General features: G+C 47.9%; 9 protein-coding genes across 9 annotated transcripts; 8 read left to right on the top strand and 1 right to left on the bottom strand.

Annotated features, from left to right (window-relative positions):
* Positions 1–868: 868 nt before the first annotated feature.
* On the top strand, positions 869–1,084 carry N7446_011224 (uncharacterized protein; the record flags this gene model as incomplete). The annotated part of the gene is made up of 2 exons (XM_058519966.1): positions 869–965; positions 987–1,084. 2 exons carry the CDS (start codon positions 869–871, stop codon positions 1,082–1,084), a joined length of 195 nt encoding a protein of 64 aa, XP_058367490.1.
* A 607-nt stretch (positions 1,085–1,691) lies between these two features.
* On the top strand, positions 1,692–4,584 carry N7446_011223 (H(+)-transporting V0 sector ATPase subunit a). The gene is made up of 3 exons (XM_058519965.1): positions 1,692–1,949; positions 2,002–2,080; positions 2,128–4,584. Exons 1-3 carry the CDS (start codon positions 1,824–1,826, stop codon positions 4,488–4,490), a joined length of 2,568 nt encoding a protein of 855 aa, XP_058367489.1. The 5' UTR covers positions 1,692–1,823; the 3' UTR covers positions 4,491–4,584.
* A 626-nt stretch (positions 4,585–5,210) lies between these two features.
* On the top strand, positions 5,211–6,266 carry fbp1 (fructose 1,6-bisphosphate 1-phosphatase; the record flags this gene model as incomplete). Its single annotated transcript, XM_058519964.1, has 1 exon — positions 5,211–6,266. The coding sequence occupies one exon, from the start codon at positions 5,211–5,213 to the stop codon at positions 6,264–6,266; it is 1,056 nt and encodes a 351-aa protein (XP_058367488.1).
* A 649-nt stretch (positions 6,267–6,915) lies between these two features.
* Positions 6,916–8,611, top strand: N7446_011221 (uncharacterized protein; the record flags this gene model as incomplete). The annotated part of the gene is made up of 5 exons (XM_058519963.1): positions 6,916–7,226; positions 7,282–7,321; positions 7,389–7,713; positions 7,782–8,409; positions 8,476–8,611. 5 exons carry the CDS (start codon positions 6,916–6,918, stop codon positions 8,609–8,611), a joined length of 1,440 nt encoding a protein of 479 aa, XP_058367487.1.
* Positions 8,612–11,306: 2,695 nt separating this feature from the next.
* N7446_011220 (uncharacterized protein) lies at positions 11,307–15,333 on the top strand (the record flags this gene model as incomplete). Its single annotated transcript, XM_058519962.1, has 3 exons — positions 11,307–11,314; positions 11,410–11,837; positions 11,912–15,333. The coding sequence occupies 3 exons, from the start codon at positions 11,307–11,309 to the stop codon at positions 15,331–15,333; spliced, it is 3,858 nt and encodes a 1,285-aa protein (XP_058367486.1).
* Positions 15,334–15,621: 288 nt separating this feature from the next.
* Positions 15,622–17,480, top strand: N7446_011219 (AHA1 family protein). The gene is made up of 5 exons (XM_058519961.1): positions 15,622–15,667; positions 15,943–16,272; positions 16,332–16,414; positions 16,476–17,134; positions 17,242–17,480. Exons 2-5 carry the CDS (start codon positions 16,050–16,052, stop codon positions 17,363–17,365), a joined length of 1,089 nt encoding a protein of 362 aa, XP_058367485.1. The 5' UTR covers positions 15,622–15,667; positions 15,943–16,049; the 3' UTR covers positions 17,366–17,480.
* Positions 17,481–17,695: 215 nt separating this feature from the next.
* Positions 17,696–18,807, bottom strand: N7446_011218 (uncharacterized protein; the record flags this gene model as incomplete). Its single annotated transcript, XM_058519960.1, has 3 exons — positions 18,397–18,807; positions 18,089–18,342; positions 17,696–18,034 (listed from the first exon to the last, which is right to left on the bottom strand). Exons 1-3 carry the CDS (start codon positions 18,713–18,715, stop codon positions 17,696–17,698), a joined length of 912 nt encoding a protein of 303 aa, XP_058367484.1. The 5' UTR covers positions 18,716–18,807.
* Positions 18,808–19,429: 622 nt separating this feature from the next.
* Positions 19,430–19,801, top strand: N7446_011217 (uncharacterized protein; the record flags this gene model as incomplete). Its single annotated transcript, XM_058519959.1, has 1 exon — positions 19,430–19,801. The coding sequence occupies one exon, from the start codon at positions 19,430–19,432 to the stop codon at positions 19,799–19,801; it is 372 nt and encodes a 123-aa protein (XP_058367483.1).
* A 3,254-nt stretch (positions 19,802–23,055) lies between these two features.
* Positions 23,056–24,322, top strand: N7446_011216 (uncharacterized protein; the record flags this gene model as incomplete). The annotated part of the gene is made up of 2 exons (XM_058519958.1): positions 23,056–23,149; positions 23,196–24,322. 2 exons carry the CDS (start codon positions 23,056–23,058, stop codon positions 24,320–24,322), a joined length of 1,221 nt encoding a protein of 406 aa, XP_058367482.1.
* Positions 24,323–27,573: the final 3,251 nt, after the last annotated feature.

Raw genomic sequence — 27,573 nt, 5'->3', positions numbered from 1 at the left:
GTTGTAAACAGCAAGTGACTTCCGGGACATTTGTGCTGTGCAGTCATTTCTAGCCATGTATAAGCCATGAAAGAACCACTATTTCTTCTTTCTCTTTCTTTCTGCATCAACACATCTCACCTTACAGACATTTTCCATCACTAGTACCTACAATTAAGACTGCCTTTTCAACAATCCAACACAACAACCATGTGGGTCAAAACCCATGAAATACCCCTGGGACGACGGTAAATTTACCAGCCCACTCGTCATCTTTGCTGTCTTCAGTCGCTTTCTCATACAATCAACGCCGCCAAGGTGATGCCGCAGCTTTACCGCCGCGCCTCATAAAGAACTGCATTCTTATTGCCGGCACGATCTTTACAATGTGTTCTAATAGCGCTACTAATGTGCTGGAGTATTATCTACCCAGCTATTATGTACGTGAGCACTCTCCTATTATAAGAGGTTATTTGATGATCCCAATAGTGGTTGTCGCCATTGTTGGAATGCTCCTCTGCGGATCCGGAACTAGCACAATCGGTTACAATACGCCATTCAGGATCTTTTCTTCTCTGCTGACTCCCATTTTTGCGAGCCTTATAGCAGCCTTTGGAGCTGGCACGAGCTTTGTACGACTGATCCTATACCCTGGCGCATCCGGCTTCGCCAGCGGAATATACTTCAACGCACTAATCACTGCCGTACAGGCAGCACTACTAACCGACGATGTCTCACTAGGCCTGTCTGTTGTGCTCTTTGCGCAGCACCTCGGCCCCGCTGTGTCCGTTGCTATAGCACTCACTTTCTACAAATAAAGTTTCGACTAACCTAGCCCAAGTAGTCCCGGGCTTGCATCCTGAGACTATTGAATCCGACTGACTATCGGATGTCGCGGGGCGTGCGTCGTCGGCTCAACATTGGGAGGTATTTGAGGTTATTAATAGGGATTTTTGCGAAACTTGGTATCTGGCCGTTGGACTGGCGTGTGCAAATTTGATTGGCAGGAGCTGTCGCCGAAGGACTTAAGCTTACAGGCACTACTGAGGCTGCTCAGGGCCAGCAGACTCAGAGCCAGATTCAGACTCGGGCGGGCAAGCTTTGAGATCGTTTTGGTAGTTGGGTGTACTGGTTCAAAGGCGCGTTTGGCCGTCTCCAAGTCAACTTCTTGATGGATCTCGTAGACGATACCTTTTCCGAATTTCTTGTCGACAATAAGGTAGCGGCCTGGCGTTTGCAGCGAGGTCTGAGGTGTATTCGCTGAGGATGATATCGATGTTGGTACGATTGAGGATCTTGATGGGCATGATTTTGAGTAGTGAATCTGGGGGAAATCAAGAGGTATTTATATTCTGGAAAATGGTGCTGGCTAATCTGTGCTGGTGGTATAATAGTTGAAGTAGATAAGTAATGAGTTGAGATATTTGGGGGGTTGGAACTTGGTGGGGGGGGCAGGTGGAAGGGCTTTGGTAAGGCTAACTACATCCTTTTCAGCTAGGGGGCCATATAGGTCACGCTTATTGAATTCTAAAACGTATAGAAAAAGCTCCATATCCGGTTTATATCCATGCATTAGATTCGATATCCTGCCTGTACGAATTCTTTGTCATCAATCTGTGTTATGTCATCAATTGACGGTTCAAGGTCACGTGTGACCAAAGCGGCCAGCTTGACCGAGCCACATCGAGAACAAGCAGCATCTAAGGAGAGCCGTCAGGACTCTTGCAACAACCCACATCGAGATCTGTGTCTCTCTTTGGATTTATTGCCCTAACTGGGTCTCTCATTTATTTCCCTCCTGCCCTTGGTGAGACGACACGGCTCTTGGTAGCCTCCTTTCCATCATGGCTCCGCAGGACACCTTCTTCCGCTCGGCTGATATGAGCTTGACACAGCTCTATATTGCCAACGAAATCGGAAGAGAGGTTGTGAGTGCTTTGGGCGAAGTTGGCGAGGTTCAGTTCCGTGATGTAAGTTGCGCAGAAGGCTTTGCTCTGATGACCCCCGCTGATCTGTTTCTAGCTGAACCCGGACACGAACGCTTTCCAACGTACATTTACCAAGGAGATTCGTCGCCTAGACAATGTTGAGAGACAGCTCCGTAAGTTTTCCCCCGCTAGTCAAGTCGACAATGTCCTAATTTGGCAGGTTATTTCCATTCGCAAATGGACAAGGCCGCCATTCCTATGAGATCTTCTTCCGAATTTTCCGATACTCTGGCTGCTCCCCTGGCCTCCGAGATTGATGAGTTGGCTGATCGCAGTGAGAGCCTCGAGCAGCGAATCGTCTCCCTGAACGACAGCTACGAGACCCTGAAGAAGCGCGAAGTCGAGCTGAGCGAATGGCGGTGGGTGCTGAGAGAGGCCGGTGGTTTCTTCGATCGAGCCCATACCCAAACGGAAGATATCCGCCAATCCTTCGATAACGACGAAGCTCCTTTGCTTCGCGACGTTGAGCAACATGCCCCCGGTCAGAACGGCGACACCCACGGCCAGCAGAGCTTCTCGGAGATGAACATTGGCTTTGTGGCTGGTGTCATCCCCCGAGACCGTATCGGAGCCTTTGAGCGTATCCTCTGGCGTACTCTCCGCGGTAACCTTTACATGAACCAGTCTGAGATCCCGGAGCCTATCATCGACCCGGTCACCAATGAGGAAATCCACAAGAATGTCTTTGTTATCTTTGCCCACGGCAAGAACATCCTTGCTAAGATTCGCAAGATCTCGGAGTCGCTCAACGCATCCTTGTACGGTGTTGACGAGAACAGCGAACTGCGCAGGGACCAGATCCATGAAGTGAACACCCGTTTGGGAGACGTTGGCAACGTGTTGAACAACACCAAGAACACCCTTGATGCGGAACTTAGACAGATTGCCCGTTCCCTCGCCGCGTGGATGATTATCGTCAAGAAAGAGAAGGCTGTCTATGATACGTTGAACAAGTTCTCGTACGACCAAGCGCGGAAGACGCTGATCGCCGAGGCATGGTGCCCGACAAACTCTCTTGCTTTGATCAAGTCCACTCTTCAGGATGTCAATGACCGTGCCGGGCTCACCGTCCCCACAATTGTCAACCAGATTCGGACCAACAAGACTCCTCCGACTTATGTCAGAACCAACAAGTTCACTGAGGGATTCCAGACTATCATGAATGCTTATGGTATTCCCAAGTACAAGGAGGTCAACCCTGGCTTGTATGCCGTCGTCACTTTTCCCTTCATGTTTGCCGTCATGTTCGGTGACTGCGGTCACGGTGCACTGATGACCATGGCCGCCTCTGCTATGATTTTCTGGGAAAAGAAGTTGCAGCGGACCAAGCTGGATGAGCTGACATATATGGCCTTCTATGGACGATATGTCATGTTGATGATGGGTCTCTTCTCGATTTATACCGGATTTATCTACAACGATATCTTTTCGAAATCCTTTACCGTCTTCCCCAGTCAGTGGCAGTGGCCAGAGGAAATCAAGGCCGGGCAAATGGTCGAGGCGACCTTGAAAGAAGGCTATCGCTTCCCCTTCGGTTTGGACTGGAACTGGCATGAGGCGGACAACTCCTTGCTCTTCTCGAACAGTATGAAGATGAAGATGAGTGTTCTCCTCGGTTGGTGCCACATGACCTACGCACTTTGCCTGCAGTACGTCAACGGACGGCACTTCAAGTCCAAGGTTGACATTTGGGGCAACTTTGTTCCCGGAATGCTCTTCTTCCAGTCTATCTTTGGTTACCTCGTCCTGACCGTGCTCTACAAGTGGTCTGTCAACTGGGGAGAGAAAGGAGAAAACCCCCCAGGTCTCCTCAACATGCTAATCTTCATGTTCCTGAGCCCCGGTACTGTTGAAGAACAGCTCTACCCGGGACAAGGAACGGTACAGGTCCTCTTACTTCTTCTTGCCTTGGTCCAGGTGCCTATCATGCTCTTCCTCAAGCCCTTCTGGCTCCGCTGGGAGCACAACCGGTCTCGTGCCCTTGGTTACCGTGGCCTCGGCGAGCAATCCCGGGTTAGTGCTCTTGAAGACGATGATTTGGACGGTGGCCCGGGCAACCGTGACAGTCTTGCCAGTGACGGAGAGGCTGTCGCCATGATCGCCCAGGATATCCACGAGGGCGAAGAGCATGAGGAATTCGAGTTTGGTGAAGTCATGATCCACCAGGTCATCCACACCATCGAATTCTGTCTCAACTGTATCTCCCACACGGCCTCTTACCTCCGTCTGTGGGCACTGTCACTCGCGCACCAGCAGTTATCAATCGTTCTCTGGACCATGACTATTGGTAGTGCCTTCGACCAGGAGAGCCCCGTCACCCGAGTTATCATGATTGTCGTCAGCTTCTACCTTTGGTTTGTGCTGACAATTGCCATTCTCTGTGTGATGGAGGGAACCAGTGCCATGTTGCACTCGCTCCGTCTGCACTGGGTCGAGTCTATGAGTAAGCACTTTGTCGGCGAGGGTATTCCTTTCACGCCGTTCAGCTTCAAGACTCTTTTGGAGGATGACCCTGTCGACTAGAGAGCTTTTCTTTTCTTTTTCACATGGGATTTCTTCCCACTTTTCTTTGTAATGTAAAGGGTCTAGAATATACATTATTAAGTTCCACCTGATATTGCTCCGTAGATCCCCTGGACTATTATTTTTAGCTCTAGATAGCCTCAATATTGTCGACCGCATTACCTAAATCTGAATCTTTTTCAAGTCCGCATGACTATAAGTGGGGAACAGGGAATTCATTCTTCCGTTGCTGATCCCGAGGCCGAGTCGGGCAAGGGAGAGATCGGAAGAATCTAGACCGTCAACTTGGGTATACTTGCAGGTGTATGTTCAAGATGTAGCTCGGAAAAATTGCTAAGCTATGGGCTATTATAGGATATGAAAATCTGTGATCAGCAATCAAATTTGGCTACTTTTCATTAAATTTATATAGATAGAGCACGGGCATTCCCGGCTTAGGTAGGGGGGAAACCGGGCGAGGGGGTCGGAGGGTCACGCGGGGCAGAATGACGAAAACGAGAGGGCGGCAGTCGGGACTGAGGTCACTCCTCCCCCAGACTACTTCTACCTTGATTCCCCTCTGACGTTACGGTCCACTTACAACTTTTTGTTTCTAAGATTCTTGTTTGGAGCTTGTCACAGTGCTACTTAAGCTTTGCTCAATTCAATTTACCTCAATTGCATCTTTACTTACAATTCCCCTTCTACCCCTCTACAAACCCCCCATCTATATCCCTCAAAATGGCCTCAGGCGCACCCCCCGTCGGACAGGAGAAAATTAACACCGACATTGTCACACTCTCGCGCTTCTTCACGGAAGAGCAGATCAAGTACCCCGAAGCCTCCGGTGACTTCACTCTTCTGTGCCATGCCCTCCAATTCTCCTTCAAGTCCATCGCCTACTACATCCGTCGTGCCTCTCTGATCAACCTGACCGGTCTGGCCGGTTCATCTAACACAACCGGCGACGACCAGAAGAAGCTAGATGTGATCGGCAATGACATCTTCATCTCCGCCATGCGCGGCTCCGGCAAGTGTCGCATCGTTGTCTCAGAAGAAGAGGAAGAGGTGATCAAGTTCGACGAGCACCCCAACGCCCGCTACGCCGTCGTCTGCGATCCCATCGACGGTTCCTCCAATCTGGACGCCGGTGTCTCCGTCGGCACCATCTTCGGTATCTTCCAGCTTCCCGACGAAGTCCTCGGCCCCAACAAGTCCGTCGGCCCCGAGCACCTCCTGCACCCAGGTACCAGCCTCGTCGCCTCTGGCTTCACCATGTACGGTGCCTCCGCCCAGCTGGTCATCACTATGCGCGGTGGCGGCGTCAACGGCTTCACCCTCGAGAACTCCCTCGGCGAGTTCATCCTCACCCACCCCAACATGCAGATGCCCTCCTCGCGCTCCATCTACTCCGTCAACGAGGGTAACAGCATGTACTGGGACGAGTGGTGCAACGCCTACTTCAACAGCCTTAAGTACCCCGGCGAGGACAAGAAACCTTACAGCGCCCGTTACATTGGTAGCATGGTTGCTGATGCCTACCGGACTTTGCTCTACGGTGGTTTGTTCGCCTATCCCGCCGACTCCAAGAGCCCCAAGGGCAAGCTCCGTATCTTGTACGAATGTGCGCCCATGGCTATGCTTTTTGAGAATGCTGGTGGCTTGGCTGTCAACTCTCGCATGGAGCGTTTGATGGAGGTTGTTCCTGAGCACATTCACGATAAGAGTGGTGTCTTCCTTGGCTCCAAGGACGAAGTCCAGAAGGTCATCGATATGTACAACAAGTACCATAAATAAGCGTCTCATCTAGATGTTCTTTGATTCTTTGGATGCCGGGGTACTTGGACTTTTTCCCTCTTACGGTTTTATTCATCGACCTTATTTCAGGATCGATGAGTTAGCTGGTCGGAGTTTGTGGTTTGGTGTCTTGGCATCTGTCTTGCCGTCTTGTTGTTTTAAGCGTTTTATGATACTTCTCGGAAATAAAGGAATTACATTAAATTATTCAAATACTTTTCTCGTCTTGGAAACTGACTTCCACAATTAAAAGCAGGCTAAGCACCATAGAGTACTAGGGCATCATCCCAAGCCATACAGAGTTTGTTCCTCTGGAGCTTTGACAGCGCCCTCATGACTAAGATACTCTGCTTACAGGTATAGCAGTTTAAGCATTCAAAAGTACCCAGATCATGCAAAATATAACCACTCCACGAGTTCCTAGAGCGCCATCTCGGCAATCTAACCTCCCTAACGAATCACGTCCGGACTTGGCAATAGCTTGATGCGATATTGGGATAGCGTCGCCTTCGCCCGTGTCACTCACGATTTGCCGCGATGGCGTGCTCCGGAAATTCCAGATTTAAAGTAACCATGAAGGCCGAGAAGAAAAGCTCACTCGATCTGCAGTGTTCCCCCCATCGCATATTGTATAATCCTATTATCAACAATGGCATCTCATGCTATTGAGAAAGCGCCACACACAACAGAAGCAGAAGACAACCCAGTCATCAAGAAAGAAACCCCACGTGGCTCCGAACCACGCCGCCAGAAATGGTACGAATGGTTTGCACCGACTGATACACCCGCCGAGCGAAAGCTGGTCCTCAAGCTCGATGGGTTGATCATTGTCTTCGTCTTCCTGGCTTATTGGGCTAAGGTCCTTGATTCGTCCGCAACGAGTACCGCCTATGTGAGCGGAATGAAGGAGGATTTGAGGCTATATGGGAATCAGCTGAATTACCTACAGACGGTATACATGTATGCGATCTCTATACTTTCTCTGATATGTGATCTATGGCGCTGATGAGGTTAGGGTTGGATTTATTACTATGCAGATTCCTTTGACGCTGGTGGTTCGTATCTACTTACCATTCGAGCTATGGATGGGGCTCAAAATTGCTAACTGGAAAATACAAATAGATGACCCGCTGCCCAGTCAACTATTTCCTCCCAGCAGCTGATCTATTATGGGGCGTTTTCACTCTGGCACAATACAAAGCCAGCAACGTCACTCAACTCTACGCCTTGCGCTTCTTCGTGGGAGCACTTGGCGGCTTCTTCTTCCCAGCCGTGCAATGGTACCTAGGAAGCTGGTACAAACGCTCAGAACTATCGCGTCGAGGCGCCATCTTCTTCATTGCCAGCCAAGTTGGCAGCATGAGTTCCGGATATATCCAAGCAGGCGCCTATGCCAGACTAGATGGTCGATATGGGATTGAAGGATGGAGATGGCTATACATCATCTGTGAGTGGTTACACATATGCGCAGGCACCTCTCTGTCTACTAGACAGTAACTAACACTCGGACAAAAGGCTTCGCCTGCACAATCCCGATTGCATTCCTCGGCCTTTGTCTCCTGCCCAGCACACCAGATAAATGCACCTCCAGATTCCTGAGCGCAGACGAGATCCGTCTTGCACAAGAGCGCATGGCATCTGAAAACCGCGAGGCTCGCCAACCGTTTACCAAATCGAAGGTCATTCAGATCCTCAAAGGCTGGAGGCTGTGGGTCCTAGTCGCGTTTGCGTTTTTCTTTTCTCAGGCCGACGGCGTATCCTCGAATAGTGGTCTTTCGCTATGGCTCAAAGCAGAGGGATACTCAGTCGAGAATATCAACACGATCACTACGGTCTCGCCGGCTGTTACTATCGTGGCGTCTGTGATCTGTGCGGTCTTCTCGGATATCTATGATGCAAAGGCTAGCTTGATCGCTACAACAGCTGTGCTAAATATCTTCGCTTGCATCGTTCTTGCGATCTGGAATGTCCCCGTTGGCTTGAAATTCTTTGCGTTTTTCTTGTCTGGGACTGCGGATGGTATTGCTGCTATTATCTATGCTTGGGCTAATGAGATTTGTGCTCATAGTGCTGAGGAGCGCGCTATTGTTATTAGTGCCATGAATACTATTGGGAATACTTTTGGGGCTTGGATTCCGCTTTTGTGAGTTCTGGTTTTTGAAGATGTCTGTTATCGGAGCTTGCTGACTTTTTCTTTTTCTTTATATAGTGTCTGGAAGACTGTTGACGCACCTAGGTATCTCATTGGGTATAATTGGACCATTGCACTTGATGTGTGCATGGTTGTTATGTTGGTAGTTTTGCAGCAGTTCTGGGCCCGTGAGCAGAAGCGGTCTCGATCATAGAGTACTATAGGACGTCAAGTCGTTTTACTTAGAGCAAAATACGCCTAATTGGATTTATCAAAGCAATGGATGAATCTTATAGACCAAATTTTACTATGTCTTCCTATATATGTTAGGGGTTGAGTGTAGCCTCCAGCAAAGATATAATGGACGAGAGTCAATCTACAACATCATGAACGGGTTGCGAATTAAACGATTAACTAAAACAAGTGGGGCATAATATTTACATCCTTCTTTATGACCATCTTCAGCATCTTTTATACCTTGTCTCATGGCTGGGAGATATTCCATATTCCATCCATTTCGTGGAAGTTGGGGCACATGACGTAAGCGAAACTCGCCTGGAAGGACACTAGTCCCAATGCAGCCTAAGCTCGGCTGTACGTGGTTCCGCGCCGGAGGAGCTTGAAAAAAGTTCAAATTTGTGTTTTCACTTCTTCTCTTTCCTCCATCCTATGCTCATCCTTCAGCATGATCAATGCTTCTGCAGAAGGGTGACCCAAGTCGATCCTTGGCCTTTGGCCAACCATAAAAACGTTGCAATATGTTTTCCCGCTAACTGGCAGTGGCTCAACAGGATTTGCGAAAATGGTTCGTTCATTTCCCCTTTCCTCTCCTCGACCCCAACCGAACACCCAACATGATGATACCTATAACCAAATACAAACTAGAGTCTTTGATCCTACGGGAAGTGAAACTCATGTTATTGCACGTCAGGCTGATATCACATCACTGCTTTGAATTATCACACAAGCCTTGATTGGACTGAGCTAACTCGCCTTTCCAGGATTTCTTTTTGAAACAAATCTCATCGCAGATTGCAATTTTACAACGAGCACAGATGGTGAGCACTACCCTTCTCTTCCCTCTATCCACCTTTTTACCATGATGAACGCACACGTATTATATACGCTGGAAATTACCGTCTCAGACCTTCGGGTCGTTGATGATAACTAATGGCTATTACTGAACCTTACCTTGACTCCACATTTGCATCCTGCAGAATTTTTCGACCGTATGCTAATGTTTCAAAAGCCCTCTAGGCTTCTGCGCTGTTGGCTCAAATGGTAAGCCTCAGACATTTCACCTACCCTACCATATGTCCGAAGATGAAACGGCACTGGGCTCCGACGGCATTAAAAAAATGTTCGGTCATGATGGATATGCCCATTTTGCGGCAGGCCTAGAAAACCTCGCCCACTGAGACATGTCATATATTCATCGACTTATGAGATGATTTCGTGACACAGTCACTAATCATTTGAATAGAAGCGCATTCTTCCTTTCCGATTGGGAACAACCTGTAATTGTAGAAGGTAGGCGAACCAGTCTTTTATCTCCATCACCCACCTTCTATGATGATACCCTTTTAGATGACGAGTCTGATTCGAGTTTTCGATGCTGACACATCTTTTAAAATAACCATTCATGCCTTTCTGACATTCACCTCTACACATTGTTCACTCATCAAAATTTGTTGGCTTGTGCTAATGATTTTTTAAAGACAGATTTTTCTTTCCATCATGGACTCATCGAGTGCTTGGTCAGATTTTAGGTGTATGTACACCTCGTCTCTTTCCCTCTTCAACCTTTCATGATGAAACGACACAAACAAAGACAAGCATATGTCCGAGCCAGCTTACTGGCGAAGACGAGAACCGTCACGCCTGATTCGTCTCAAGCCTTTTTGACTGCTGCCATGTCCAGTCAGTACAAGATGCTGATGTATCTCGTACAGAACAGAAACAGACTTTGAGAAAACTAATCCCACAGACGCCAATGGCGGCCTGATCCCTATTCGGTAAGCTATTTCTGCTTTCTCCTTCCCTTCCCCATCTTTTAATGATGAATCATTACAACATTATCACGACGGTCAACATAAGGAATTTATATTGATGACCATCGCCTGTGACAAGGCATTGATCTGAAACCCCTCTACACAATCTCTCTCTTGCCATCGTTGTTAGCTGTGATACTAATATCGATTAGTGAACAGGTTCATACCAATGTCGCATCCGACGGTCTTTTGTCGGCCGAGGCACGTGGCCGATCATATCCAAGACTTATTTATAAGTCTGCAGTAGCTAGGAGTTTATGCTCAAGAATACCAATAAGAATGATTTGAGAAACTCCCGAACCTTATTCCCAACATATCAGTCTCTTGATTAGCTCGAAACAAACGCTGGCCCCAGGCAGTCTTTGTTTTTTTGGACACCCCTGCATCTCCAGTAGCTGATAAATCCCGTGTTCTCAGATCTCTTGGCTGTGGTTTGCTAGAGGTGGTGCGGAGACACCAGCCTCAGCCTGTCACAAACAACTATAAGCGCCGAGCACGGGCCATATGTGATGAGAATCTCCAAGCTGCATAACAATCCCCAAGCCTCTCATCCACCCTGGAAAATCCTTCTGCTTCTGTTCCAAATATAGATTCTTTTAGCCCATAGCGCACCACACGACTGGGTCTTCATTCATTGGCCCTATGACGCCGTAAGGATGAATTTCTCCTGCCTAGGCAAGCCAGCCCTCCGCCTAGCTGTAGCAAAGAATAGAAACATTTTAGCGTCTCGCCTGACCAGTGGCCAATAGCTTTCCCTTCTCACATCCTGTTGGGCTTGCGATTTCCTCTCTTCCATCCAGGCGCGCGGTGACCATGGCTTCGGATCGGGTCGCTTCCTAGAAGGCTGCACAGCCCAGTATGAATAGGTTCGCATACACCCATTTGCCTGTGTTTCTTCTGAAACCCCCCTTCTGCCCTTGCTGCGCGCGGATACGATACAATACTGATTGTCCATATCTAGTTGGTTGGGTTCAAATCATGCAGCCGACGAGCAGCCGTTGAGCAATCACTACCCCGGCTGGTCGTCGACAGCTGCTAGTCCGAGTAATCAGCAATCTCCAGGCCGTCGAGAGCATGCCGTCCAGCCGCCTTTGTTGACTACGGCTTTGAGTGGTCCTCAGTATCAGGGCCTCGGCGCTGGTCTGGGGCTTACACCGACGCCTTTATCATCTACTTCGCTTTCGAGCCCTTTTACCCACGGCCAGTCGCCTTGTGTTCCTTCACCCATCAACGGAAGGTCGGCCTCGTCTTCTTCGATGGCGTCGAGGAATGCATACAATGTACCGTACAACCCACAGGACTGGGGGCCCCCCGGTAGGCCTTCGGCGCAGGGCTATCTTCAGCCGGGAAGTATGCATAGGGTGACGCCGCAGAGGAATAATAACCCAGGTTCGTCTAACCCATAGCCCATATATTATATTGGGTTATGCTTGAGAGGCATGAACGTTATTAATGCTTGGTAGATGTGCCGGTATCTCCACCACCTCCACCATATTCACCCCCCAGCAACCAAAATCGAGTACCGCAGGACTTTGCTGGCCCGGCAAACCCTCACTATGCTGCAAATCCTTCTCCACCTAACACGAGAGAAGGTGATTTCGATATGCCTGTTCAATATCAAAGGCGTTCAAACCGACCTCGGCCTCTATCTATGGTATACCCATCTAACGCGGATGCTCACCGTCAGTCTTTGCCTCCTCCGCCTCCACCGCAGGGACACCCAGCGAGTAGATCTGTTTCTCAAAACCGATCTGAGTATCAGGGTGTGCCTTACAATGCCACACCGAATCATAGACCCAGACTGTCTCAGTATGATCAGGGTTATAACGAGCAAATATCTGTGACACCCGCTCACCTAGAGACACCGTCCCGACCCCCTGCATCACGAAGAGCCGCGTCGGCTGGGGCAGTGCCGAGCAGTGCAGGCTCATCGAGGGCGGGAAGTCAAACGAGGAATCGATCACCATCAACAAATAATAATTGGGAACCTGGTATGCCGCTCCCGCCGCCACCTCCAGGACCTCCTCCCACCACAAGGTCCGTCAGCGTAAGCGGCTCATCAGAATCATCCATGAGAACACCTCAAGGGTCTGTTGGCCGGACAAGGAGAGCACCACCTGTGCTAGGAACAGGACTCGGAAGTATCCCGCCCACACCAGCAGACTGGATTGATGAGGGATATCTGAACAGCCGACCAACGGAGCCCTTATACGTCGATACGGCAAAAGCAGCCAAAGCACCAGAGCCGTCAGAAACCGATCCCTATAACACAGCCAACCAAAGAACACCTGGGAGTGGAGGACTTTTCCGCAGCCCAGCAGTTCGCGACCCTAGTGCCAAGGGTATCCGTGAAAGACGAATCGAACGACGTAACCGCCAAAGCCAGGTTTATGAAGATGTCGCCAGCGCAGTATCCACGAGTGGCAACCCATGGGCCGATGCACTCGAGCAGATCAAACCTTCGAATCTCATCCTTCCAGACCAAAACACCAACCCGGATCAGATTCAGCATCCGAAGTCCTCCAGGTACACTCCTCGCAGCACACGCAGTATTGGATCGGAGGATCAGCGGACTGCCTCGCGGTCCCGAGCAGGTTCCACTGGTCTCTTTTCGGACCAATCGTCCTATGGTACCCCCAGACAAGAACCTAGCTCCGCTGGTATTGGTCCCTCTGCGGCATTTGCGCACACGCCTCCGTTCTCACCCAATGGAGAGGGCTCTTCTGGATACCCCAAAGAAGCAAGCCAAGTAATTCCGCCGAAGGCTCTGCCAACTCCACCTCTTAACTCCGGCAAGGAGGTTAGACCACGCTCTCGTGCTCCGTCACGAGGAGCGGAAGACCGTCCTATCTCGCACATTCTTCACATGCCCAACGACGCTTTGTCGATGATGAAGCCATTATCACCGCGTCGGACTCCTGGGCAGCAAACACAGCAGGCATCGATGGAAGCGGTTATCAAACAAGACCCTACATTTTTGCAGGATGCCATGGAACGGCACAAGGCTTTCATCGAGAAAGAATCCAGTGCTGTAGATGAGACTGAAGCGCTCAAGACTTTTGCGGACTATATCCTGGCCGAGTCTCAAATCCGGCGCCAACGATATGCGAAGGTCTGGGAATCCTTTCAAGTTGATGATGTGCGTCGAAACCTCTTCGAGATGCCGGTCATCCAGCCATCGAAGACTAAGCCCCAGCCAAAGTTGGACATACCCTCAAACCGAGCTGGTCGGCCTGAGTCTGCGTGGTGGAATAACTACCAACCATGTCTGTCGCCGATTGCTAGTCTCAATATGAGCAATGATGAGATGAGCTCTCGGGGTCGCGCACCAAGCCGCTGGTGGGAGTCAAAAACTGGTTCTAGCAGTGAGGGTGGGGAGAGGAGGGTTCAACGTTCCAAGCGAGAATCAAAGTATATGGGCTTGCCTCGGGAGGCGATGCAGTGGGACCAGGAGTTGACGCCTTCTCAACCCAAAGACGTCAGTATGAATTACGGGCCCACGGAATATGGCCCTGACGAGTACCCACCTGAGAAAGTCGGATGGCATGAAAACTCTCCTGCGAATCCTACCAGTAGTGGACATCAGTATTCGGAAAACCGCAGACTGGATGTTTCGCGCTTGATCACATTGCCTCCGCCTTATCCTCGACATCACCCTGCCGTGAATAACAGCCACCCAGACCTCGTCACCCATCGAACTACAGTCCGTTCCATTACGGATCTGACTGAAATAAAGACCACCAGGCATCGGTACAAGGCTGATGTGGAACGGATGCTCCAGGAACATCAAGTACAAGTCGACGAGGGTCACCGCCACTTCAAATCTAATATCCAAAGCCAGATCCAGGAAGGAAGTCTCACATTCGCTGAGGCGGCAGAAGCGGAGGCAGCGATGATCGTCGAGGAGAACGAGCGTGAAAGGGCAATGGTAAAACGTCAGCTTGATACGTACCAAGAGATCGTGTTGAAGCCCATACATGTCATACTAGCCGACAGGATTAGCAGAGCAACAGCTTGCATCGACAATTTGAGCAGCATGCTATTCGACGATGCACAGCGTGACACACCAGACTCAACACAGGAAGAGGGCGATGAAAAGCCCGAACTCCTAGAGAAACTGACACAGCTGAAATGGCTCTTCGAAGCCCGCGAGCTGCTTCATCGCGAATTGTTCGACCTCGTCAGTGACCGTGACGACAAGTACAAAGCCGTCGCGCTCCTCCCATACAAGCAGAACAAGAATGAAGACAAGCTGCGGGAGACACAAGCGTTCTTTTCTCAGGATGCACTGGACAGACGCGTAGAGTATGAGAACGAGGCGGTTTCCCGACTTGAATCGTTCCTGAATGTCATTGAGCAGAACGTCGTGCGAGGCGTGGAGGTGCAATTATCCGCTTTCTGGGATATTGCCCCATCGCTCTTGGCGCTTGTGCAGCAGGTGCCTGAGGATCTGCGTGGTTTCCAGGTGCAGATTCCTGCAGATGAATACGAAGAGAATCCGAGCTACCACTCTCACCCGCTGCAGTATCTATACACGCTGCTATCACACGCCGAGAAGTCGAGTTACCAGTTCATCGAGTCGCAGACGAATCTGCTTTGTCTGTTGCATGAAGTGCGGTCTGCTGTTATGCGAGCGAATCGCAATCTCCTGGAAGCGGAGCGCATTAAAAGAGGGGAGACGGAGGTGGATGTGCGTCGTGAGATGGAGATGACTCGTGCTGATGAAGAGCTGGCTCTTACGACGGATCTCAAAGACAAGGTTGCTACTGTTGAGGGTCAATGGACCGAGGCGCTGGGGAGTCAGATTGAAGGGCTCAGGGAACGGGTGAAAGAGCAGCTTGTGAGTGAGGATGGTTGGGAGGAATTGGAGCAATTGGAGGAATAGAGTGTTTTTTATGTTATTGGTTTATGTGATATCCCCATTCGTTCGTTACAGATCTGGTGTTTCTGGCAGTGCCGCGACACTTGGTTTTCTGGCCTTGGACTGGGCTTCAGGGATTGGATCTAGATATACAATATTGAATCTTGACCATTTCATTTATGGATGTTGATGAGAGAAGCTGATAGATGACGATGGTGAATAATTCAGACCCACAGTCACGTGCACCTTCTAGAGTCTTCCGCGCTCAAATAGCTTCTTCCCCCTCAACTCTTCATCTTCCTTTCTCTTTCTTCTCATTCCCCAAGTCTTTGATTCTGGACTTAAAACATTGTCAACTGTAAGTGTACACTGCATTGTTTTCTGCGTTTCCTTTCACCAGAGCGAGAGGTGGCAAAAAGTTCAACCTGCCCCTCGAGCTCGAAATTTTCCAATTGGCCTCATATGAAGAGACATCAGCTGGCACCAGTCTGAGATAGGTGGTTAAAACCATCTTATTTGCGGACAACGCTTTTTCGTCCGGGAACATACGCCCCGGTCCTGACAATGGCTTCCTCGCATGCAATTTTTCTCATGGAAAAAATTATGTTCATGACTAACATGGAATTCCAACAGAACCCACCCTATACGCGATAAAGCTTGCACACAGAATTAAGGAGGAGGAACTTGCCTCTTACCCCCAAATCAGATCTTTTCTTTTCCCCTAGCTTCAATTCATCATCATGGTTCTTCACAACCCCAACAACTGGCACTGGGTCAACAAGGATGCCTCTGGCTGGGCCAAGGAATACTTGCAGCAGAACCTGGTCGGCATCAGTGTCGAGGAAGGGGGCGTGTCAGCCAAAGTAGACAAGCTGTTGTCCATGGATGGCGACGTAGATGTCAGCCAGCGCAAGGGCAAGGTCATCACTCTTTTCGATGTCAAGGTGTCGCTAGAATACTCAGGTTTGTAGTCCAATATCAAGTTATTTTCCTGGACCTGGCAGGCTGAGACGCTCCCACAGGTAAGACCAAGGACGCTGAGGATGTCAGCGGTACTATTCGCATCCCCGAGGTAGCCCACGACACCGAGGAAGATGAGTACGTCGTACGTTCATTGTCCCCGTCTCCCAAGGCAAACCCCCCAGTAACACTAACCCGTAAAATAGTTTGAGATCGAGAACCACGCCGACTCCAACTCCAAGCAGCCCGTAAAGGACCTGGTGCGCACAAAGCTCGTCGCGCAAATCCGTTCCGCCCTCAGCGGGTTCGCCAACGCCCTCATCACCGAGCACGGCAAGGACCTCCAGCACGCACCCGGCGTGAACCCCTCCAGCGGCTTCCCCAAAGCCAGCGTCCACCCTCAAACCAAGTCCACCGAGGCCTCCAGCACGCAGACTACCACTACCTCCAAGACCGGCAAGGTCGCCGTCAACACCACCACCGTGACAGCCTCCGATGAGTTCCGTACCACAGCCGGCGAGCTCTACAACACTTTCACCGACCCGCAGCGCATTGCTGCCTTCACACGTGGCCCTCCTCGCCAGTTTGACGGCGCCCAGGTTGGCGGCAAGTTCGCCATCTTCGACGGCAATGTCACTGGCGAGTTCGTGACTCTCAACGAGCCCAAGCAGATTGTCCAGAAGTGGCGTCTGGCTCAGTGGCCCGAGGGTCACTTCAGTTCACTGGAGATCAACTTCGACCAAAATGATATCGACGGTGTTACTCAGATGCGTGTTACTTGGTCTGGCGTTCCTGTTGGCCAGGAGGATGTCACCAAGCAGAACTGGGACATGTACTATGTTCGCAGCATTAAGCAGACTTTCGGGTATGTAATTTTTTCCCTTTTCTTTGCCTCTCTTTTTCCCTGGACCATTGGGATCTCTCTACGTTTCTTTCCTGGACATCTTTGCCAATTCGCGGCCCTGTCTACAGATCCAATCCTCCCTCCAAATCATCTTCGCCATGGAGCCAGTTACTAACGTTTCTTGTTCTTCTCTTTGCTATAGGTTTGGCACTATTCTCTGATCGACTGCATGACATATTACCGGTGGCATGAAACACACAAAACAATGCATTCGAAGACTTCTTATTTATGGTTACATGAATTGGCTACAGGTAAAACCGCAAGACCGTCAGACGTTTAGATTTGCCTTGTTTGTTTTCAATTCGTGTTTCTCTTTTTCTTTTTTTTTTTTTTTTCACCCGTGGCCCGGTTGCAATCTTGTTGGGTCTGGGCACTATGATGCTACGATAGATGGTGTTATGTCTATGATAATGAAGATAAGATTATGTTTGATCTAGCCATTTCCTTGAGTGCCGCGTTGCCTTGAGCCCTTCCTCCCTGCGTAGGTACTCGACCACTCTTGAAAACAGGAATACAGTCTGTCTAGGAAGAAGACTTGTACATAACCCTAAGGACGAGATCCCCTGCATGTCCATTATCCTCTGTATGCTTTCCCTGCCCTTTGAAGCATATTCTCAGAAGCTCCAACCCCTCACCAGACGCGTCACTTGTCAAAGTTGGTCTCTTGAGCTTTGTATCCAGAAGGATCTCAAGATCTTCGGGGTTGAAAGATATCTGATAAGGGGGCGACCCGTCACAACGCTGAACCGTATGGGCAAGTCCACTACAAATAGTGTGTTCATTGAGCCATATGCAATCTTTTATATCGTAGCCATAGTAACTTGCCCGTTGCATGTAACTGGCGAAGATATGCTGCTCAAGCTAGATGCGAATTAGCACACTCCAATGGCCCATGACACCAAAGGATGAGCTTACTGTTTGGATCTTGAGTCTGAGATCCCGCTTTCCGATGTTGGGGTCTTCATCACCGCATCCCTTGAAGAGGTATTCCTTTTCGACCTGGACCTTGCCCTTGAATTTGAGTTCGTGGATTATGATCTTTTCCTGCCCACACCGAAACACCCGCTGCTCGACGTATATACTGGGATCGCATTGTTCTTCGTCAAGTTTGGCTATGAATACCGTAATTGGGGCATAAGTCGCATTGGCATCCAGAATATTCGGATCGTCTGTCCGTCAATTATTAGTCATCTCTCTCTCCTTCCGACGAATAAAGGACATACCAGAGACGAATACCTTTCTGAATTTATAACCCGGCACTTCATTGCGCTCCGGACTGGTGTCCTGACTTCGAGTGAAGATAGTAAGGGGAATACCGGCATCTTGACCGCGGCATTCCACTAATTCTGCGATCGAACCTCTATAGATCGACTCGCCGATAATGCAATCTGGGATATTCTCATGGATTTGCTTGGTCTGTTTTCGAAATGACTTGGATGACTTTTTTCTGTCGATTATCTTTGCAGATTTCCTCGTATGCAGAATAGGGTTATCGCCGGCATCTAGGTCGTGTACTGTTGCAGGGAGTGGTTTCGATCTCATGTTGGTTTTGTATGTTTAACCGAATGATCGCGGATGGCATGGCGTCTTAAACGTTTGGTGGCCTTCTGCAATGCAGGCATATGAGACGCTGGTGTACATTAGTAGGGCGACTACTGCACATTGACTGCGAGATAGTACTTTGTGCATGGATCTGCCCAATCAGAATGCCCTTATGCATCTAGGATTACAATCCAGAGCCCCTTAATTTACGAAGACAGCGAACAGGAGACAAAATGGTCGATAGCGCTTACAATGAAGTTCCGCTGAGCAGTTCGGGCTGACCAAGTGAGATCCACCCTCCCTTTCCCCAAGCGCTTCCCCAATTTTGCTCCCTAGTCATTCCGATTGTGTAGCCCTAATGTTCTGGTACCACGCTATCGGCTTTCAATTTCCTTGTTTAGGAACGCGCTGGAGTTTCGTACTCCAACCAAGGAGCCAACCATTCCATTTTTGTGCTTCGTAACTCAATCCTCAATCCTTGATCCTTGGCATACATGTCGTCCATAAAGGCCAGCGGACGACTCTCTAGATTCTATATTTTCATAACCCTATTTGATTGCATTCTTACCTTGTCCTATAATACCAATATGCCATCCCTCAAAGCCTCCTCCTCCCAACAATTCTTTCGCCGCTACCACAACGACGAGCGATTGTCCTCAAAGCTGGTACAAAAATTCATCTAAAAACCAAACCAACTGCTGCTATGGTCATATGATGATCGAGACCACAGATGCTTACTGCTGTGTTTACGATTTGATCCCCAGAACGGAAAGCCCATCTACTTCCACGAAGACTGTAACGTCATTTGACGACGAATGGGCCGGGGCAGATTATTGCTTCAAAAAGATTCCTTTCACAGCCAGTGATTATTCGAGTCAGGTCTCTTTGGCATCGGCGCAGGCTGTCGCAACCAACACAGGACCTTCGACCAATGAGGCGACTTCTATGAGCACAAGCTCAGGCTCGAGCTCCACTACGGCATCGGCATCTGTGACTCCGACTACGAACGCGGCTATGTCGCTTGCTACGGCTAAAAAGGTGGTGCTTGGTGGTGCCGGAGTTGCTGCAGCTCTTTTTGCTTTGTGATCTGAAATTGTTAATGTACATCAATTGATATGCGTGCATGAAGACTTGCTGTATTGTACATCTTTTCATTGGTTGACGTTGATTATCATACCATCCTTCTACTATGGATATAGTCTGAAGGGACTACAAATTAGCAATAGGCACATAAACGAAGATTGACTTCTCCGTTCCTGGAGGCTTCAGCAAGTTAGACCGTGAGGGCCCCTCTCATACCTCAAGGCTTTCCTATGCATCGGGGCCCACGGCAACTTTTCATCGTAACTTCTGCCGACTCAATACCAGAGGAAATTGGACCAATATTGTATACGTTGTCAAGAAGATATGCATTACGTCCATCGTCTTTCCGCGGCTTTTGAATTGATTCACTGCATAGCACGTGTGAAGTGCTGATCCAAAAGACCTCAAAAACTACTTCCTAGTCCCCTATAAATCTAGGTAGACAAATAGTTTCTTTATACAGTGGTTATTGACAGTATAGAGTCCACATCCGTAAGTATATGTCATACTTTCGGCATATTATTTCGTCTGGGGTGGTATTTGTTAAGTTGAGACTTTCTACTAGCGGAGAGAAATTGACACAAGCAATTCCATGGATAGCTACAGGATACCGGACTCGCTCTCAATATTAGATGATATAATAGTGACATTTCCATCAATCTAGGGAGCTTTATATGCTAAATTTAGCACCTGATCCGATTTGGGTCGCAAGCACGCGAAATGACTGGTGTCTAGGATGACGAACCGTGGGTCGAACTCAGAGGAGCCAAGTTAAAGCCTATCTACCTGCCAAGACAGCTATTTTAAAGGGCTAAACAACGCCAAATTAAAGGTCTCGAAGTGCCTGGACTTGATCTCAAGACCAAATAATGTAGTTAAGCTAGCGATAGTGATGTGCTTATAAAAGTAAATGTCTCGGACAAAACTGGTTTGCGGAAAGTCAAACTCGACACGACATGGGAAACACGCGACTTCATTACAACACGTCACATGCAAACCGTGGAGACTTTTTCCCTTTGGGGAAATCGCTTGTCCAGTCCCAAGAATACTAAGCGGCAGTGAATAGTTCCAAGAAACTAAATTATGTTGAACAAGGAGCGGCGTTCTTTGCCAATTGGGCTCAACAGCGAGGCAGAGGACGAATAAAGAACCAAGCTGACCCAGAATAGCATTTTTAGTTCTGGTTAAACGATGATATATGCCAAGTAAAATCACAGAATCAGAGCTGCGTTGATCATGGACTCGTTCAGATCTGACCTGTATTGTGAAAATGCATCTTTCACTTCCTTGACGCCGATAAATGTGGTCATGTTGCCTCCAGAGTTAATTAATGATCATGTTATTATCAATCGCTTATGTATGGACATATATGCATGCACGCTGTCCCCATGTCTTGAAAGTTGAGCTGTACCTATTCGAACCTTGAGATATCGAGTTACGCATCTAGAGCAGGTTATTATAGCTGTGTTAGGCTTTACTTCCCATTTATCCTTCATCAATCTGGACAGCAAATGCCGAGCAGGCAAGCTAGCTAGATTGAGACCGTTGAGTGTTGAGCCAATGCGACAAATCCGGGGAAAATAGAAAATAAAAAGGAAGTATCTAAATAAAGAGAGAAAGCCTCTACCATGGTTGGGCCCGAAAGCGTGACGTCACGTATGCTGCTGCAGGACCCTGCATGAGAGGTCCAGACGAACCCCAGATTTCAACTCTTGCTTTCTAAATCTAGTTTCCGTTCCTCTTTCACCCTTTCACTGGGAGATCCCGACCAATCTGTTTGAATGCGGGTCTCTCATCCCCTCCCCCCACCCACCCCCGAAAATACACCAAGTATAGAAGAATACCTAAAGAATCACTAATTGAAAGCAAAAATATACCTTTCTTCCACCTTCTACCCAATCGTGTTGATTTCAAATGATGAATGGCTACGTTCCATGCATCAATATTGTTTTTTACATAATGAGCCTTGGGCAGCTTCAGCTCCATTACTGTGTTCCAAAGGGAGCGTGAACCTCTCATAGCCAGGAGACCTCAATACGAGACCACTTGCTTTAACAAGATTTCGGCTCCCCAAGACAAAATAAAAGATACTCTAAAGAGGCTTCTCAATATTGTTCCTAAAACCTAATAACTTTCACACTAGAAGGAGCTTGCTTGAACTCGGAACTTCGTGGCGAACACTCATGCAACATGTCAACTTGCATGGACTATGCCAGTATCCAAAGGCACTAAAGCGTTGTTACCGACTAAAATGAGCTTCGTTGGACTTTTCCGAGTAACTAATCATTATCTTGCGTGACTTGTTTTCAAATCACCGTATGCCTTTCATGGGCTTGCAGGTGACAGTATTTTCGGAGGCATTAGCTAGCTTAAAATATTCATATATTTAATAATAAATTTCCACAAAGTATATACGTGCTAGGCCCCGAATGTTCTGAATACGAAGTGATCGACTTCTGGGGCGTGACAAGGATTCCCCCAGAGTGGGTTCGTTCCGCGGTGGGCTTGGCATCGGCCGCGCTCTTGGCATCGCCCCAAAGCTCCAGGTGTCTCAACGACATCCACGGGACCACCATTGCTCACTATCTAGCCCTAGATCTTTCTGAATCCACAGCAAGAAATTTACTTTGACTCACGGTGCCCTCAATTTTGATAGCTGCATCTCAGCTGGAATGAGAAGAGAACCTCGTATCTCGGATGGCGGCCAACAGTAGGTCTTCTTAGATCATGATGTGAGATTCATCTCATTGACTCATCTAGATCTATGAACCACAAAGAAGCCAGAGCATAGACTTTGAGAAGTGTTGTTCCAAACGGAGCGATCCTCGCTCGGTAACATACGCTGGTCTATTAGTGGTAGGAAGAAAGGAGCGTATATCTCTGGATAGGTTCGCATAGCCGGTTGGACCGCTTTACATCATGATTTTCAGGTAATAGCTTTCAGGTCCATGATACTATATAGATAATTTGCGAATGAGGAGCCACGCCACTTAAGGTCTAGAATGAACTCTGCCTTGGACAGTGATTCTTCGCTCGAATTGTACAGGTTTGTTTATTTTGGGATACGAAGGATAAACTTTTAAAATGATTGAGTAATTTGGGTATAAAATTGCCTTGTGCCGTCGACCTATTTCGATTCCAGACCATAGCTCATTGTCAATCGAGAAACTCTCAGCACTGCGCTATACTCTATCTCCCCAGGCTTCTTTTAGGAACAACTTGGTTGAACTTGGCTGCCAGCCACCACACTCTCTATCATGAAGATTCAAGGCTTCGTTGCAAGCGCGTTTCTTCTGCTTCTGTCGGTGACTGATGTCTTCGCCGCACCGGCCGACGCAAATTCCCTCGAAGGTGTGTGTTCCGCGGAGAAAAACACAACATCCACTGACCTATACAGCTCGAACTTCCCATTGCGATCGAAAGGATTGGAATTGCAAGAACTGGGACTGGAACAAGTGTGTCTGTAACGATAAACATTGCCAGAAGGATTTGAAATGCAAAGATTGGAACTGGGACAAGTGCATTTGCAACGACAAGCGATGTGATCGAAAGGATTGGAAGTGTAAGGACTGGGACTGGAACAAATGTGTCTGCAACGACAAGCATTGTCATCGAAAGGATTGGAAGTGCAAGGATTGGGACTGGAACAAATGTGTCTGCAACGACAAGCGTTGTGATCGAAAGGATTGGAAGTGCAAGGACTGGGATTGGAACAAATGTGTCTGCAACGATAAGCGTTGTCATCGAAAGGATTGGAAGTGCAAGGACTGGGATTGGAATAAGTGTGTTTGCAATGACAAGCATTGTGATCGGAAGGATTGGAAATGCAAGGACTGGGACTGGAACAAATGTGTCTGCAACGACAAGCGATGTGATCGGAAGGATTGGAAGTGCAAGGACTGGGATTGGAATAAGTGTGTCTGCAACGACAAGCGATGTGATCGGAAGGATTGGAAGTGCAAGGACTGGGATTGGAATAAGTGTGTCTGCAACGACAAGCGATGTGATCGGAAGGATTGGAATTGCAAGGACTGGGATTGGAACAAATGCGTTTGCAATGACAAGCCCTGCCAGAAGGATCCTAAGTGCAAGGACTGGGATTGGAATAAGTGTGTCTGCAACGACAAGCGATGTGATCGGAAGGATTGGAAATGCAAGGACCGGGACTGGAACAAATGTGTCTGCAACGACAAGCGATGTGATCGGAAGGATTGGAAGTGCAAGGACTGGGATTGGAATAAGTGTGTCTGCAACGACAAGCGATGTGATCGGAAGGATTGGAAGTGCAAGGACTGGGATTGGAATAAGTGTGTCTGCAACGACAAGCGATGTGATCGGAAGGATTGGAATTGCAAGGACTGGGATTGGAACAAATGCGTTTGCAATGACAAGCCCTGCCAGAAGGATCCTAAGTGCAAGGACTGGGACTGGAACAAGTGCGTCTGCAATGACAAGCCCTGCCAGAAGGATCCTAAGTGCAAGGATTGGGATTGGAACAAATGTGTTTGCAACGATAAGCACTGAATAATCTTCTGATCATGGCAATTCAACATTGTCAAAACTCTGGTCGAAGCATTCAACACAAGCGACAGTTTATAGGAAAAGAGCCGGGTCATTGGATAATGAAGATAATTTGTGAAGTTTATGCCATTTGGGCTTCTGAATGTACCTAGTGTTGATGACAATCAAGTAATCTGTCTTCAGCGTTTTATTCTCATAGCTAATAGGCTGAAAGTCCTTACCATTGTTTCCTCGGTATACTGCCTGTGGTTATATTTTGTTATAGACCTCGTAATGAAAAGGGTTGTTCGCCAACCGTTTCAATCCCGTAGACCCCAAAGTCCTTCTATCTAGATACCTTCGTTGAAGAAAGCTTCCAGTTCCTTGAGTTTCTTCTGCAGGTACTGCAGCAGCCCAGCGACGTGAATGCTCTTCTCCACCATCCCCATCTCTATCGCATCTTCTCAGTGCAGGTGCGAATATTCAATGGGATGAGACGTTACCAGTGTTTACAACACGAATAGCAGAGCAAAAACAAGCCAGCGCCAAGAAACACCGGATATCCTCTGCAGCAATCAAATTGTGGCCAAATTGATTGAGATTGGGTCGACATTGATTATAAAATCCCACTGGTGGGAGTCGGCTCTCGCTCTTGGCTAACGGGAAACATTTTGCGCTCGTCCAGATTTTTATCTCCACAGGGCTGATCTGTTATCCCTTGAGGTTGACCAACTGCATCGGATGGGACATCCGGCGATTCATGGCTACCAAGAGGGTGAGGATTGCTTATTTCGCATGACAGGCAAGCTCGTTGATAAAGATAATCCTGTCAAGAGCTTTCTCATTAAACGACACCTCCACAGGATGCTGAGATGCGTGACAGAGACCGGTGACGAGGATCGAATTCAATCCCTCCCGACGAAAAAGAGAATTGATGTCAATAATGTACCTCTCTGCGAAGCTTAACCCCCACCAGTCGGCTCCCTTCAGTCTGTTACATGGGGAAGTTACACACCCATGGTTGGCACACTTCAGTCTGCCCAGAGAATCTGTTGGAAAATGCAACTGATCCCAATATTATAACCCCAATTAGAGACTCTTCCTCTATCGGCGCACGTGTGGGAATATATGAAAATCCTGTTTCCGTTGCTATTGGGAAATATCGAAGTTACAGTCTCATTGAGGGGCTCCTTGAGTATGATCTAAATCAATCAAACTCCGAGATGACTATGGATCAAAGCGATGCATATAAAGAACACCGATGAATTCAGACTTCTAGTGGAAATGGAGGATACCAGACCCAGGAGCTCTCAACAAGGCCGAGCGTTCCGTAATCACGCGACTCAGGGTAAGAATCACCCTGTCTACTCTATATAACGCGCTCGCACTTATAACCTTATCAACTAAACCTTTTTCGCTCAATCCCTATAGAACTCTGTCAATGCCAGACCAAGTACATACGACCACAGGGTGTGGAGAACAGGGCTTCCCGTCCGCTCAGCCGTACTTAAGCCACACGCCGGTAAGTTAGTAGTTAGGTGGGTGACCACTAGCGAATCCTTACTGTTGTATGTCGGTGTTCACCCACTCTTTTTGATTCGTGGGGGAAATTGCCCTTGCCGCCCTACCCTTTCAGTCCCTTCTTCACCTGAATGCCATGAACAACACCTCTATTTTGCAGCTGAAGGTCCTGTACGGCCCTGAAGCGCTGACGTGGCTTTCCCTCGTATGTTGATTTTTTCTTTCTACTTAGATGTGGTGTCGATTGATGAGGAAGGGAATTAGGGGTGAAGCTGCGGCGCTGATCTACATAGGGCACGTGAACTATACATGTGACCGTAGCATTTTCGCTAAGATGACGGGACGTTGACCTTATCTTTACTGTACCCTATTATCAAAGGCCTTCTTTGCCTATGGAAGACTGCACTATAATATTGACCTTGAATACATGATTTTATAGCCTCCATACCGCCTTCCTATTGACAATCCTAGTATCCCGTGCGCCGCGTGTCTGAGGAGTTTCACTCACTTATAGCTAGAATCCGAAAATTAGCCTCGGAAACCTTAGCGGAATAATTTTATGTTTATGAAACTGGCAAAAAGCTGATGTGGTGGCCTGAAAGTATCTTCTAGAGGATCGTTGATAGAAGCTTGAACCAAAGATTATGCTCCTATTGAAACTTGGATCATTTCAATATTTGCATTCCTTAATTCTCTTGGGATTATATTTTAGTTCTCACTTAAATTTGGACAGTCTTGAATTTATTTATGCTATAATTTTAAAGCTCTTCGGTGTTAACTGGACTTAAGATGGGGTTCGCAGAGTGTAACTTTCGAGAGACCCACTCGTGGGCGTGTCGCTGAGGGTGCAAAGGCGACGATCAAAGATTGAGTACAGAATGGATATCTTCAAATTTTGATTGAACTATAATTTTACATTTTTGTTAGACTTCTTCCCCCCAAACAACCCAATTTTTTTTTCCCTTGGTTCGGCACGAAGATAAGGCGGGATTTAGTTTCTGATATTACAAATTATCGGCGAAGCGTCGTTTATGATGCATTTCTGATGAATTTTATTAAATCAACGCCTTATCTAACTAGCGTATTTCATAAGCGAGTGGGCCAACTCAAAACACTACAGTAAATGCAATATTTTACAACTTTATATCTTAGCAACCACGTTGTTGTTTGATTTTATTGTCATTTGATAGCTATCGATAGGGCTTTTAAACGCTATATAAGTTTCAAGAAAATTGAAAAGCTGCATTATCATAGTATTGAGAATTTCGTTGCTCAAACCCAAAAATATATGTTTCAATCATAGAGTGGTAAATTTTTTCCAAAGTCCTTAGAGGAGCTAGATGTCACCTAAAAAGCCTTAAGCTATAGGGAAACTCCTATATAGAATACCGTCGTTGAGATATCAAGTTGTAGAATATCGCATTTACTATGGTGTTTTGAGGTGGCGTACTCGCTTGTTACTCTAGTAGCCCGTCGCTTGTATGAATAAATGATAGAGATCTGCCTATACGATAATATATGGGTCAACCAGTAAAATATATTAACCTCTAACTGAATATAACAAAATCCGCTATTTCAACAATCTGTCCGCGGGTACAGACATGGATAACTAACTGTAATATACACTTTTGTATGGTAAGCTTCGTACTAGTGGTTAGCTGATATTCGCGCACGAATGCTATAATCCTGCCGGGACGGCAGGTTTACTTAACTAAATAACTAGTTAACGTATTTCACTACCGAACCGCCCACAC

The sequence above is a fragment of the Penicillium canescens genome (assembly GCF_028828765.1).
Source record: "Penicillium canescens strain IBT 15451 chromosome Unknown utg000008l_segment0_segment0, whole genome shotgun sequence".
In the NCBI taxonomy this organism is placed as follows: Eukaryota; Fungi; Ascomycota; class Eurotiomycetes; order Eurotiales; family Aspergillaceae; genus Penicillium; species Penicillium canescens.
The sequence above is the reverse complement of the archived record's forward strand: the minus strand, read 5'-3'. Positions and strand labels throughout refer to the sequence as shown.

What these genes read in the sequence shown, in the direction of transcription:
- N7446_011223 (XM_058519965.1), top strand. Translation starts at nt 1,824, where the DNA reads ATGGCTCCGCAGGACACCTTCTTCCGCTCGGCTGATATGAGCTTGACA. An exon ending in GCGAGGTTCAGTTCCGTGAT is followed by an intron (nt 1,950 to 2,001) that starts GTAAGTTGCGCA and finishes ATCTGTTTCTAG; the next exon opens with CTGAACCCGGACACGAACGC. An exon ending in CAATGTTGAGAGACAGCTCC is followed by an intron (nt 2,081 to 2,127) that starts GTAAGTTTTCCC and finishes CTAATTTGGCAG; the next exon opens with GTTATTTCCATTCGCAAATG.
- N7446_011219 (XM_058519961.1), top strand. Translation starts at nt 16,050, where the DNA reads ATGGTTCTTCACAACCCCAACAACTGGCACTGGGTCAACAAGGATGCC. An exon ending in CCGAGGAAGATGAGTACGTC is followed by an intron (nt 16,415 to 16,475) that starts GTACGTTCATTG and finishes CCCGTAAAATAG; the next exon opens with TTTGAGATCGAGAACCACGC. An exon ending in AGCATTAAGCAGACTTTCGG is followed by an intron (nt 17,135 to 17,241) that starts GTATGTAATTTT and finishes CCCTGTCTACAG; the next exon opens with ATCCAATCCTCCCTCCAAAT.